This window comes from Pan paniscus, chromosome 6 (genome assembly GCF_029289425.2).
Source record: "Pan paniscus chromosome 6, NHGRI_mPanPan1-v2.0_pri, whole genome shotgun sequence".
Classification (NCBI taxonomy): domain Eukaryota; kingdom Metazoa; phylum Chordata; class Mammalia; order Primates; family Hominidae; genus Pan; species Pan paniscus.
Window position 1 is genome coordinate 26,470,800 of NC_073255.2, and position 15,378 is coordinate 26,486,177.

At 38.2% G+C, this 15,378-nt stretch overlaps 1 protein-coding gene across 1 annotated transcript in view; it reads left to right on the forward strand.

Annotated features, from left to right (window-relative positions):
* The window catches only part of DNAH11 (dynein axonemal heavy chain 11), a 358,159-nt gene that overhangs the window by 63,543 nt on the left and 279,238 nt on the right, over positions 1 to 15,378 (forward strand). Inside the window, exons 21-25 of the mRNA XM_055115753.2 lie at positions 7,941 to 8,099; positions 9,034 to 9,132; positions 10,446 to 10,604; positions 11,923 to 12,045; positions 12,784 to 12,906. Of these exons, the coding sequence (XP_054971728.1) occupies positions 7,941 to 8,099; positions 9,034 to 9,132; positions 10,446 to 10,604; positions 11,923 to 12,045; positions 12,784 to 12,906 (663 nt within the window). The remainder of the gene's footprint in view (positions 1 to 7,940; positions 8,100 to 9,033; positions 9,133 to 10,445; positions 10,605 to 11,922; positions 12,046 to 12,783; positions 12,907 to 15,378) is intronic.

The window sequence follows — 15,378 nt, forward strand, 5'->3', positions numbered from 1 at the left end:
TCTAGCACGGGAGAAAGATGGAGGCCAGAAGACTCAGCCAGCTTAGTCCCTCCACATTCCTCTGTCTGCTTTTATCCTAGCTGTGCTGGCAGCTGATTAGATGGTGCCCACCCAGATTGAGGGTGGGTTTGCCTCTCCCAGTCTACTGACTCAATTGTTAATCTCCTTTGGCAACACCCTCACAGACACACCCAGTAACAATACTTTGTATCCTTCAGTCCAGTCATGTTGACAGTCAGTATTAACTATCACAATCATCATAGTAATCATACTAGAGACAGTAACAACTACTACTATTTTTTGAGTCCTTACTATATGTCAAGAAGTTTGTTAAGCATATGATTTTCATTATTTCTTTTTAATTCTCAGTCTCCCTTTGATATGGCTTGTATTACTTTTCCTATTTCAATTAAAAAAACAAGCTTGTGGCCGGGTACGGTGGCTCACACCTGTCACCCAGGCACTTTGGGATTCGAGGCGGGCATATCACGAGGTCAGGAGATCAAGACCATCCTGGCCAACACGGTGAAACCCCGTCTCTACTAAAATAAAAATTAAAAAAAAAATTGCTGGGCATGGTGGTGGGTGCCTGTAGTCCCAACTACTCAGGAGGCTGAGGCAGGGGAATCTCTTGAACCCAGGAGGCAGAGATTGCAGTGAGCCGAGATTGCGCCATTGTACTCCAGCCTGGCGACAGAGCAAGACTTCATCTCAAAAAAAAAAAAAAAAAAAAAAAAAAGGCTTGTATAATTAAGTAATTCCTTGCAGATTTCTGTTAGTAAGTGACAGAACTAGGATTAACATTCTGGCTATCTAAACTTTTTTTTTTTTTAATCAGAAATTTTAACCATTATACCCTTTCTCTTGTGATTCTTTTGCCCGTAACTTTTAACCATAGTCAAGGAAGCCCATAACTTATTCTTAACCCTGGACATGAAGATTGTTGAGTCATTCAATCCTAGTTTATAATGAACAACTGTACTTTATTATAGTTGACTATAAGAATGAATATGGTGGGCAAAGAATCCAAATGGTAAGTAATTCACAGAACACTTGAAAAGATGTTTTAAACTTTTATTAGAAAAATGGTGTCTTTGTTTCTCTAGGAACTTAACCTGGCAACCAAAATAAGAAAATAATTGGGTGAAGTTTAGATTTAGGAGCTGGGCACCTTTCTGAGTTGCTCATCTAGCCTGTCACCCTGATATCATTTCATGCTGGAGATAGTCTTAACTCCTTAGCTGGGTGCGGCTGACAGAGCCCTTACCTCTCTTTCCAAATTTTGGGTTGAATTTAGATTTAATTGCTTTAAACTTATTCAGAAAACACCATTCTATAGCATCATGTTGCCTCTTTCACTTGGCAGAAGAAAATTGGTTAACATATTCATTGAAAAGGGAGTAGGTTAGAGTATGCTAATATACTTGGTTTTATTTTTTATTTTTTAAAGATTATGTCTAAATTGCAGGTGGTCTGAACAGATTGTGGATGGGGAAACGTTTTTACTTGACTAACCAACATGCTGTATGTAAACATTTACTACAGTTATTTATTGAATTGTATCGTGTTCATGCTATACTATAACAGCATATAGTTACATATTTAAAAGTCAGAGATGCTTACGCTTGTAACTACGGGAATATTTTGAATGTAGTAGGGCTGGGTGAACTTTTTCTTGAAGTCATGTTCTTGGTGTGTTTGTTCAGCAGACATATCTAATGTAAATCTAGTTAGACTCAGTGAAAGGCATATGTATTATTGTTCTGGGCTGGTATGGTGGACCCTGGTTCTGAAGGCATCTCAGTCCACAAGACAGAAAACACTGACTTTCCACAAATAAGGGGAACAGTACAGTGAATCCCTCCCTTTAAAATGAGGTTCCCTGGTTAAGTACTACCGTTTCTTCACAGCCAAAGATATATTAACTGTATAATAACCAGCTGAATTAACATAACTGGGTATTTCTTCCTTTCCTTTCCTTTTCCTTTCGTTTTTCTTTTCTTTTCTGTCTTTGACAGAGACTCGCTCTGTCGCCCAGGCTGGAGTACAGTGGCATGATCTCAGCTCACTACAACCTCTGCCTCCCAGGTTCAAGCAATTCTCCTGCCTCAACGTCCTGAGTAGCTGGGACCACAGACAGGCACGCACCACCACACCTGGCTAATTTTTGTATTTTTAGTAGAGACAGGGTTTCGCCATGTTGGTCAGACTGTTCTTGAACTCTTGACCTCCAGTGATCTGCCTGCCTCAGCCTCCCAACTTGCTGGGATTACAAGCATGAGCCACTGTGCCCGGCCATAACTGGGTATATATTTCTAGGAATAATGGAATTAGTGTAAGTAATAGGAAAAAAACGATTAAAAATAAATCAAAGGGATATTGGCTTTGGAGATTATGGTAGACCAGACATTTTGAAAAGCCCTCTTTCATAAAACAGATGCTGAATACATATTCACAAATGTATAATTTTTAATCTGTTGCTGAGTTCACAAGAACATAAATCTCTGAAGGGCAAGAAAAAATAGAGGCAAATGCAGAAGGCTGTGCTGCTGTAGTGAAAATGGAAATATCGGAAATCTAGAACTATGAGATTAAGTTTCTCATGGGGAAATAGAAGATGCTGTTAAGGGTGATACCCTCATTGGAGAGTGGGCTAGGGAAGGTCTGCAGCCTGCAAAGGAAGCCGATGAGATCACTGTGGGTCTTCACTAATGCTCAGAGTAGGGTGAAAAAAACAGAAAAGGGGCCGGGCGCGGTGGCTCACGCCTGTAATCCCAGCACTTTGGGAGGCCGAGGCAGGCAGATCACAAGGTCAGGAGATGGAGACCATCCTGGCTAACACAGTGAAACCCCGTCTCTACTAAAAATACAAAAAATTAGCCGGGCGTGGTGGCAGGAGCTTGTAGTCCCAGCTACTCGGGAGGCTGAGGCAGGAGAATGGCGTGAACCCAGGAGGCGGAGCTTGCAGTGAGCCGAGATTGCGCCACCTCACTCCAGCCTGGGCGACAGTGCGAGACTCCATCTCAAAAAAACAAAAACAAAAAAAACAGAAAAGGATACTCTGGGAGTTTGTAAACATATTCCTGTTCTCACAAGGGTCTATGGTCCAGTTTTATACTACCCCTCTGATTAAGGAATTTCTAAGACAGGAAATTGAAATGGTTACAAGTATCTTCCTAGCAACTAGTAGAAGCAAACCTAAATCATCTCTGGAAAAAAGCACTCTCATTCAGTCTCTTTAGGGGGTCCAACAGATTAAGTTCAGTCAAATATGAGTACACAATAAAACAATGAACACACCATTACGCATAAGAGTCAGTTGAAAGAAACCACGGATAGAGATGCATGCAAAGTTTCAGATATTAGAAGGAAATAAAAGATAATATTGAAAAAAGTGAGCAAGTTCTCAGTTTTGAGACTATCAACCATGATCAGTTGAATTTGAAAAAGGGCCCGATACTTACAGAAATGAAAAATACAGTTGTGAAAAAAAAATACAACTCAGAAGATGGGTTAAAGAGCTCATTAAAATTGGAAAGAGAATTAGTGAAATACAAATTACATTGGAGGAAATCACTTAGAATGCAGTCATAGGTGTAAGGAGATGGAAAATATAAAAGAGCCTAAGGGACGCATAGAAAGAAGTTAGAATGCCGTCCAACTGTTCTATTCTTACTTCCTGGAAGAGAGAATGAACAGAATGTAGTCTGCAAGATAATAGCTGAGACTTTTAAAGGACTGGTTGTGATGGTTAAATTTAGGTATCAACTTGACTAGATTAAGGGATACCTACAGAGCTGGTAAAACATTATTTCTGGGCATGTCTGAGGACACAGGAGAGACTGGTTTGTAAGTTGGTGGACTGAGTGGAGAAGATCCACCTGCAGTGCGGGTAGGCATTGTCCAATTGGCTGGGGGCCCAGATAGAAGAAAAAGGCAAAGGAGAGGCAAATTTGCTGTCTCCTCTGGAAAAGGAATACCTTTCTCCTGGTCTTGGACATCAGAATTCCAGTGTCCCTGGACTTTGGACTCCAGGACTTGAACCTACAGCCTCCCACCCTCAGCATCTGGTTCTTAGGACTTTGGCCCCGGACTGAGGATTACACTATCAGCTTTCCTGGTTCTGAGGCCTTTGAACTTGCATTGAGCCACACTGCTGGCATCCGGGTTTCCAGCTTGCAAATGGCTTATTGTGAGACTTCTCAGCCTTCATAATCGTGTGAGCCAATACCCCTAGTAAAACTTCCCTCATATATCTGTTTATTTTTTCCTATTGGTTCTATCTTTCTGGAGAACCGTGACTAATACACTGGTCAAAACATGAATCGATAGATTCAGGAAATTCACCAAATCCCAACCAGGATAAATACAAAGACTGCATCTAGACACATCACAGTGAACTGCAGAATACCAAAAGCAAAAATATTTTCAAAGCAACCAGATAGAAAAGACTGGTCACTTGTTAGAAATGATGATTAGGCTAAGAGCATACTTCTCATTAGCAACAATGGGAGCCAGAAGGTAGTGGATGATGTCTTTCAATTCTACTGGGAAAAATTCTCTCTCAATAATAGTGAAATGAAGATATTTCAGGTAAACAAAAATGCAATATATTTACCACCAATAAACCATCACTAACATAACTCTAGTTATTTATAGTGAACCATCACTAACATAACTCTAGTTATTTATAGTGAACCATCACTAAAATAACTCTAGTTATTTATAGTGATGAATAACTAGTTATACTCCAAACAATGCCAAATTTGCTTCTTAGAAAAGACTATGGACAAACCTCTGGTGAAATCATCAAGGGAAAAACAGAAAAACAGCAAAATTAACAGTATTAGAATAAAATAGGGAATGATTGTACAGAAACAGCAGACATTTAAAAATATAGAGCACTATTAACAAGAAACTTAAAAACTTAAGATGGATAAATTTATAGAAAAATATAATTTACCAAAACTGTCTCAGTAAATCTGAGTAGTCATATAACTATTCAAACTTAGCCAGTCAGAAAATAAAAAGAAAAATATTAACCAGTAGTTAAAAAACAAAAAAATTTCCAAAAGAAAGACTAAGAAGGCTGGGCACGGTGGCTCACGCTGTAATCCCAGCACTTTGGGAGGCCAAGGTGGGCAGATCACAAGGTCAGGAGATCGAGACCATCCTGGCTAATACGGTGAAACCCTGTCTCTACTAAAAATACAAAAAATTAGCCGGGCGTGGTGGCAGGCACCTGTAGTCCCAGCTACTCTGGGGGCTGAAGCAGGAGAATGGCATGAACCCAGGAGGCGGAGCTTGCGGTGAGCCAAGATTGCACCACTGCACTCCAGCCTGGGCAACAGAGTGAGGCTCTGTCTCAAAAAAAAAAAAAAAAAAAAAAAAAGAGACTAAGAAGCCCTGATGGCTTTACAGGTGAATCTTAAGAAGCTTTCAAGAAACGGATCTCATTCACATGATTCCAGGGACCTGAAGAAGAATGAACACTCAAAAATTACTTTATGAAGCATGTCTGATTTTTATAAAAGCATAGTATGAGAAAGGAAAAAAAAATAGATCAGTCTTTCTCATGTACATATAGATACAAACATACTAAACAAAACAATCAAATTATACCAATTTATAAACAAGTTTTCATTTAAGGAAAATAAGTTTCACTTAACATTAGAAATCAGTGTAATTAATTGCATTAACAAATTAGGGAGAAAAAATCGTATGATTATCGCAAGAAATGCCAAAACAACTTTAGTTATCATTAAACATTCATTCATGATAGAAACACTTAGAAGACATTTTTTACCTAATAAAAGAATGAAAACTCTACGTAAAATACTATACGATAGGGAACGTGAAAATTTCCAGAAGCATTAGTAATAAGGGTGAAACATAGGAAAAGCCAAAATGACTATCAGAAGTAAAAAAAAATAGTGTATATTCATATAATGTAGTACTATGCAGTAGGGGAAATGAACTTCACACACATCATCATGAATATATAGGTGAACATAAATATCAATTGAAATGTGATATATGTAGTAAACTGCATTTCACAAACATAAATTTTAACATTTAGCACTTAGCAATACATTAATGTGAAAATATTATAAAAATTAGACTATTAAATAAAAAGGTAGGTTTTGTGGTTAAATAGGGAAAATAGGGATAAAATTAAGAAAAGGCATTAAAAATTATTAGTCATATTTCTTAGGCTAGATGGGGAACAAACGCATATATCCTTTTATGTGTATAAAATGTTTCATAATAAAACATTTTAAAACTAAAAGAATTGCAGTTCTTGTTTGTGAAGATATAACTTGTAAAAATGAAAGCAGTATGCTAATATTCTTTACATAGTAGGAAATGAAGAGACAGTTGGGGTTGGGGAGATGTTAGTTCACAAGACTTCTTGTACAACATGGTGACTATAGTTAATAGCAATATACTGTATTTTGAAAATTGCTGAGTAGATTTTAAGTGTTCTCACCACAAAAAGTGTGAGATGATGAGGTATGTGAGATAATGCATATATTAATTAGCTCTATAGAGCCATTTCACAATGTATAGATTTTTTGTTTTGTTTTGTTTTGTTTTGTTGAGACAGGGTCTCACTCTGACCAGGTTGTAGTGCGGTGGTGCAATTTCAACTCACTGCAGCCTCAACCTTCCCTGGTCTTACTTAGGTCATTCTCCCACCTCAGCCTCCCGAGTAACTGGGACTACAGGCACACGCCACCATGCCCAGCTAATTTTTTTTTTTTTTTTTTGCACTTTTAATAGAGATGGGGTTTTGCCACATTGCCCAGGCTGGTCTCAAACTCCTGGGCTCAAGCAGTCCACCCACTGTGACTTCCCAAAGTGCTGGGATTACAGGCATGAGCCACTGTGCCCGGCCTCGCAATTCCAAAGCATCATGTTGTACGTGATAAATATATACAATTTTTATTTGTCAATTGAAAAAGAGTTGAAGGTTGATGGAACACAAAAGCATTAAGTATAGGTATTTAAAGTTCAAAGAAACTAAAATAATACAATTGTTGGATCTTGGGAGGAGGATGGGAGAAAATAGAAAGTGGAAAAACAAAGTCAAATCCTTCTTTTGCAAAGCCAGTAGTAACCTAGTATAGTGTCTAAACGTGATCAATCAACAAAGAGCAGCTTGAGCACAGAATTGGAAGTTACAGAAATAGCATCCAAAAGAATGAGTGAACCTGAAGGATTGCTTTCCTGCCTTGCAAATGCTCCTCTACACCTTGAACTTTTACCATGTAAGCATAGTACCATTTTGTTAATTAAAGATGAAAATTAAGAGTTGGTCATCACAAAAGAAAAAACATGTCAGCATTTACGTTTGGTGTAAAATGTAAACTATTCTATGTAGATGGGGTATATAATTGAACCTTGATAAAGACAGTCATATGGTGATGTTTTCATACTGGGCTGTGTTTTTAGCTTTATGCTTTATTTCACAAATTCTCTTGAGTGCATTTGATATTATTGATAATCTGTAGGGTATTTTTTAAATCTGAAAGTTTTAATAAACTAAGTCATTACTTAAAATATAATTCATTCTTACGTGGAAGTTTCTAGAGCCCCACCTTTTGTTCTTCAGCAAATTCCCCAGCTCTCGGTACAAAAACCAAGGGGAAAAATTGTATTCGGAGAAATCTGATGAAGAAGAAATTTTGCTAATACCTGTATAGGGGGACAGTATTGTTGAAGTTATTGTGTTTAACAGTAATCTATTCTCACTTTTTGTGCAGCTGAGTTTGCTCTTCTAAAACCTTCTACATTTTGCCAATAATTATGCTGCAGATTTATTTTTATTTTCCCGTTAAAAATCAAAGATTGAAATGTCGAGATAACCAGAGCTACAGAACTGCGTGTCTTCTCTTTCTCTGGCAGTTTGTATGCAGGTGTTTATGTTCTCTCCTTAGGCAAATGAAGAGCTTGAGGCCTTAGAAGAAGAAATGTTGCAGATGCAAGAATCTACTCGTCTTTTTGAAGTGGCTCTTCCAGAGTACAAACAAATGAAACAGTGTCGCAAAGAAATAAAATTGCTCAAGGGACTGTGGGATGTCATTATTTATGTTCGAGTAAGATGTGCTTTTTCAAAACATGCTTTTTATTTAGTAGTTCTTTTATATATGCAGTTTGTAGAGCCTATATTATTCTATTTGGGTTTTATAATGTCTTGAAATATATGGAAATTAGATCCTCACCCCAGCCCCAAATTAGAGTTCATGTATCTCTGTTAGTGGATGATTCTTCTTTGAATACCATTTGTTTTTATTTTTAGTTCAGGATGAAACTTTGTATAATAAGCTGACTGCCTCAAATCCTTTGGGGAGATTGTAAAGAATATAAATAAAATAAAAATTAATATATAAATATATATTACATGTGTAGTCATCTGTGCATACCAACTCACACATATACCTATGCTTATACTTACATGCCTGGGCATACACAAACAGACCCTTACTAAAAATAATTTGTATGTGGTTAATTAAGTTAAAAACTTAAGTGAAAAAGTAAGTTCTAGGGAATGAGGCATATTGTAACAAGCATTATAATCTTTTATGTTAGTTGAAAGCCATATAGAAATATATTAACAAAATATAAAATATGGTCAAGAAATGGTTGATGAGAGTTTTGTTTATAATGGTTGAAAATTGTCATGTGAAAGCTTATTTAGTTACATGTAGAATTATAAGTCTGTTATTTAATAATCTACTTATCAATTTATTCGAAGTACACAGGATTAAGTGATAACGATGGTATGTGTATGGAATTTATCATCGCTACTAGAAATTAATATATCATAATGTTTTAGCCTTTAGCTTGACATGTTCTGACAACTTTTTTGTTTTGGTGATAGGGAAGTTTTGACAAGTGCAGTTAATATTTTAAAAATTGACTTTCCACTGGATGATAGAGTTACTGTGTATCATCAGTTTATATATTTTGCTGCAGAGACTTGCTTTCACCAAATGTTGTTGACACTTTTATCTGCTTTTGCGTTTTCAGAGAAGCATTGATAATTGGACTAAAACCCAGTGGAGACAGATTAATGTGGAACAGATGGATGTAGAACTCAGAAGGTTTGCCAAGGCGAGTTCCATAACTGTCTATTACAACAATTTATCTTTCTCGGCACCACCTCCTTCCATCTTCCCTAACCTAGTATCTGGTGTATTGGGCTGCATGTACTTATTTACTTCTAACAGAGTGATAGCAGACAGTGTTTTTTTCACCCTTAGCCAGTTGCACTTCTAATCAAGCCTGTCTTTCTGTGAGTGAGTTGATAGAAGCATATTAGGGTTAATGAATTTATGAGAAGCTACTCTAATTATGAGCTTCCTACAGCTTCCTAGAACAGAGAGGAACATTATCAGGGCCAAGGGGTCAGGCTTCTGAAAGCTTTTGATTTCTTTACTTAGCAACCATAAACATTTTGTATCTGAAAAGGTACCTTTTGGCTCTGGAATTTGGGGCAACTAATAGGAGTATGCCACCTCTGGATTTATGCGGAATACTATGATCTTTGTTCTTATTAATGACTCTGGTATCCCAAGGGGGCTCAACATATACAGAACTGAGCCTATTGTAATTTGGTACTTATTGGAATTTGATATCTATTCTGCATAGCCGTATGCCTTCTGAAGACAGAGCATCTTTGGATAAAGGCAAAATGCATATCAGTGAAAGGCAGTTAAAAGTGACAGGACCATTTGCTTTTTTTCCACCCCAGGGCTTCCTTGCCTCGGCTCCTACCCACTCTCGCCTGTATTTTCCCCCATATTATGCCAGTCCCAAAGACCCAAACTAAAATGTCCCTTCATTCTTTTGGATGTCATGGGGTCACACTGTCCTTTATTTCGTGCTAAGTTCTAGTTGTTTTCTTATGGGTTTTCTCATTCACAATTGCTGATGTTTTTCCTTGGGCTGAGAGGACCAGCCAAGTCAAAGGACCTATTTGGCATTTTAAGATGATGAAATATTTAGGTTTCAAGAAACAGGCACTCAAAGGTAATCAACATTCCAAGGCTGTTGTTTAAATGAGTCATGTATTCCGAAGGAGGTCTTTGTAATCTGATAACAGTCTGTTTCCATTTATTTATGTTTATAGAAGAAACATTCTTCATTGCACGTGTCCTGTGAACTCTGTTACTTACCTGTGTTTCCTCATGGGACATTCAGTTAGATCTTGTGAATGAGAAAGCAGTGTATACAAGTGGCTTGTACAGAGTGGGCTTGTAATGTACAAATGAGTGGATCCCTTTTCATTTCTCTGGTTTTGGTCCTTGGTCTAGGAGTTCAAATGCTTTCACTCTTTTCTAATCCAGGAGTTGGGAAATATATATATCAAAGGAGGCAAATTATTAATATATACTGTGTTATATCTTGGGAGCTAGGTTTTTTCCTCCACTTTTCTTTAGGAAATTTGGTCACTCAACAAGGAAGTCCGCGTCTGGGATGCTTACACGGGCCTGGAAGACACAGTTAAGGACATGACAGCCTCCCTGAGGGCCATCACAGAGTTACAGAGCCCTGCCCTCAGGGACAGGCATTGGCACCAGCTGATGAAAGCTATTGGGGTCAGTATCCTCGGTCTCACTAATGAACCTTTTTATGACTGTGAAGTGTTACTTCTTGGTTTGCATCATCTGGGATGAAGTGTAATTTATGAAAAGACCCCCCCTCAGCATAGCCTCTACTTGCTGTGTTATGCCTTTTTGCTGGCTAGAAAAAGTCGCCTGATCCGACCGACAATTTAGAAAAAGGCACCCTCCTCCAGGCTGTCCCCAGGACAGCAGAGCGGAGGCTGGCTTCCATCTCCATTTGTCATCTGGGCTGGTGTCCACGTTCAGTACACAGATTGCACAACTAATCAGGGTGGCCCTATTACACATCTCTCCTCATTCTTTCTCAAGGACAGACCTAGCTCCCTGGCTCCCAGCAACTCTGGAGTGAGGCCAAAGTTGACACAGAGATAGTCTGGCAAACTCATCTAGCTTTCTCAGGACTTCCCAGGTTTTAGCACTGAAAGTATCACATCCCTGAAATCCACTTGCTAGAAACCCCTCAGTCCGGAGCAAATCAGGGCATTTGGTCCTCTTATGCAGAGGGGTGGATGGTGCTAAGGAATGTTAGAGGGTAGGGAGGGACAGAGGGTGGCAGCTTCTGAGAAGCAGATTCTGGATATTCTTAGCAAAAGCCGGAAAGAAAATGGCTTTCCTGCAACCCATATGGCTGGCTCAACTCTTCACTTACAGGAGACATGAGTGAGTTTGGGTATGTCGAAGAGCTGAGGATGTCTCAAGGACCCAATATAGGGGACAGAAGGAGAGTCAGTGTGAGAGAAGGGGAGTCATTGTCACAAGACAATGTGGAAATGAGAATTATTTTTCACATGGTAAATATGAATAATGACACTGTAAGACTTTTTTTTTGCCAATGAACTGAGATTAAATTAGTGATAAAACTAGGTTAAATCACAGAAGCAGCTGGGAATTATGTTCAGTGAATAGGGTTCTTTAGGAAGAAAAGACAAATGAGCCACTACCTGATTCCTGGGATTTCAACCAAATTATAATAAATGAACAATGAGATGCTCTTTAAAAATGGGTTTTGTGGGCAAAGGAGATAAGAAACGTGCTGACAAGGGAAAGATGTGAAACAAAATAGTGTAGCACAGATGTGACTAAACTTTGGCCCTTGCTTCCGGCAGGTGACGCCTCAGGAATTGTGAGTTAAAAAGGAGTGTCTTAGATTGTCCACATATTTCAAGAAGAGAGATGTACTCAGCACCTGACTTGAGTATATTTTAGTTAAGATTCATTTCACCAAACTTTAGGGAAAAGGAACCGTTCATATATGTGGAATATAAAGTCTAACTTTTTTTCCCCCAATCAGGTCAAGTTTTTAATAAATGAAGCCACAACTTTGGCAGATTTGTTAGCACTGCAGTTACACAGAGTGGAAGATGATATCCGAAGGATTGTGGACAAGGCAGTGAAAGAGCTGGGGACTGAGAAGGTAGTGTCCTCGGGGCTGGGTCATTTCTACTTGGCTAATTTTGGGTATTTGCATAGAAGCCAACTTAGAGAAAAGTCCTTTTGATGTCCCGGGAGCCTGGAGAGATGAGTCCCAGTTTGTTCCTTGCTGTTCATTAGGTGTGGGATGAGCAGGAACTAGAATCATTCTAAGCCACAGTAAAACAGGAGGATTGGTCTTGTTGATGACGATGATTATAGCAGAAAATACTTACATATCCTTTATTTTGTAGCCAGCACCACTCTGAGTGCTTTATTTATATTAACCCATTTAATCTTCTGAGGTAAGTAATAGTATCTCTATTTTACACATGGGGAAACTGAGGTATAAAGAGATAATTAACTTACCCAGATTCACACAGAAGACTGAGATTCATTCACATTTGAGGCATTACCTGTTTCATGCTGGCTAATTTGTAAATAATATCTACCAAACATTTAAGTCCCTTCCTGCTCTTAAATTGTGTTTTGGTTAGGGATGATAAACTCACATTCAATAGAAGTTTGATGTTAGTGTGATGCTCATTCCTTTGATGTGATAAAATTCATTCTTCAAACCCCATTAGCATGAATTACTTGGAGGAAAAAACTCAAGCCAATAATACTTGATATCAGTTTGCATTTTTGAAAATTGAAAAAAATTAATTCCAGATAATAGTCTAGATATTGATTCTCAATTAAATTTTGTGCACATTAATTAATTTATATTGTTGATTACTAGGTTATTACTGAAATCAGTCAGACCTGGGCAACCATGAAGTTTTCTTACGAAGTTCACTATCGAACAGGCATTCCATTACTAAAGTCTGATGAACAACTTTTTGAAACTCTAGAGCACAACCAAGTAAGATGGATATTTTTATTGCATATATTTTTCATTTTATTTTTATTTGACAAATAATTGTATATATAGGGTACCATGTGATGTTTTGATGTATGTTTACAATGTGGAATGATTAAATCAGGCTAACCGTCATCTCATATACTTAACATTTTTTTTGTGGTGAATCACTTAAAATCTCCTTTAGGAATTTTGAAACATAGAATGCATTATTATTTATTATAGTCACCAACTGTGCAGTAGATCACTAAAGCTTATTCCTCCTGTCTAACTGAAAATTGGTACCCTTTGATCAACAGCTCCTCTTCCCCCTCCCCCAGGCTCTGGTAACCATCATTCTACTCTCTGTTTCTATGAGTTCAACTTTTTTAGATTCCATGTGTAGATGACATCATACAATATTTGTCTTTTTGTTCCTGGCTTATTTTGCTTAGCACTGTCCTTTAGGGTCATCCATGTTGTTGCAAATGAGGATTTTCTTCTTTTTTATTTTATTTTATTATTATTATACTTTAAGTTTTAGGGTACATGTGCACAATGTGCAGGTTAGTTACGTATGTATACATGTGCCATGCTGGTGTGCTGCACCCATTAACTCGTCATTTAGCATTAGGTATATCTCCTAAAGCTCTCCCTCCCCCCTCCCCCCAGCCCACAACAGTCCCCAGAGTGTGATGTTCCCCTTCCTATGTCCATGTGTTCTCATTGTTCAATTCCCACCTATGAGTGAGAATATGCGGTGTTTGGTTTTTTGTTCTTGCGATAGTTTACTGAGAATGATGATTTCCAATTTCATCCATGTCCCTAAAAAGGACATGAACTCATCATTTTTTATGGCTGCATAGTATTCCATGGTGTATATGTGCCACATTTTCTTAATCCAGTCTATCCTTGTTGGACATCTGGGTTGGTTCCAAGTCTTTGCTATTGTGAATAGTGCCACAATAAACATACGTGTGCATGTGTCTTTATAGCAGCATGATTTATAGTCCTTTGGGTATATACCCAGTAATGGGATGCCTGGGTCAAATGGTATTTGTAGTTCTAGATCCCTGAGGAATTGCCACACCGACTTCCACAAGAGTTGAATACAAACTACCATCAGAGAATACTACAAACACCTCTACGCAAATAAACTAGAAAATCTAGAAGAAATGGATAAATTCCTCGACACACCCTCCCAAGACTAAACCAGGAAGAAGTTGACTCTCTGAATAGACCAATAACAGGCTCCAAAATTGTGGCAATAATCAATAGCTTACCAACCAAAAAGAGTCCAGGACCAGATGGATTCACAGCCGAATTCTACCAGAGGTACAAGGAGGAACTGGTACCATTCCTTCTGAAACTATTCCAATCAATAGAAAAAGAGGAAATCCTCCCTAACTCATTTTATGAGGCCAGCATCATCCTGATACCAAAGCCGGGCAGAGACACAACCAAAAAAGAGAATTTTAGACCAACATTCTTGATGAACATTGATGCAAAAATCCTCAGTAAAATACTGGCAAACTGAATCCAGCAGCACATCAAAAAGCTTATCCACCATGATCAAGTGGGCTTCATCCCTGGGATGCAAGGCTGGTTCAATACACGCAAATCAATAAATGTAATCCAGCATATAACCAGAACCAAAGACAAAAACCACATGATTATCTCAATAGATGCAGAAAAGTCCTTTGACAAAATTCAACAACCTTCATGCTAAAAACTCTCAATAAATTAGGTATTGATGGGACGTATCTCAAAATAATAAGAGCTATCTATGACAAACCCACAGCCAATATCATACTGAATGGGCAAAAACTGGAAGCATTCCCTTTGAAAACTGGCCCAAGACAGGGATGCCCTCTCTCACCACGCCTATTCAACATAGTGTTGGAAGTTCTGACCAGGGCAGTTCGGCAGGAGAAGGAAATAAAGGGTATTCAATTAGGAAAAGAGGAAGTCAAATTGTCCCTGTTTGCAGATGACATGACTGTATATCTAGAAAACCCCATTGTCTCAGCCCAAAATCTCCTTAAGCTGATAAGCAACTTCAGCAAAGTCTCAGGATGCAAAATCAATGTACGAAAATCACAAGCATTCTTATACACGAATAACAGACAAACAGAGAGAGCCAAATCATGAGTTAACTCCCATTCACAATTGCTTCAAAGAGAATAAAATACCTAGGAATCCAACTTACAAGGGATGTGAAGGACCTCTTCAAGGAGAACTACAAACCACTGCTCAATGAAATAAAAGAGGATACAAACAAATGGAAGAACATTCCATGCTCATGGGTAGGAAGAATCAATATCGTGAAAATGGCCATACTGCCCAAGGTAATTTATAGATTCAATGCCATCCCCATCAAGTTACCAATGACTTTCTTCACAGAATTGGAAAAAACTACTTTAAAGTTCATATGGCACCAAAAAAGAGCCCGCATCGCCAAGTCAATCCTAAGCCAAAAGAACAAAGCTGGAGGCA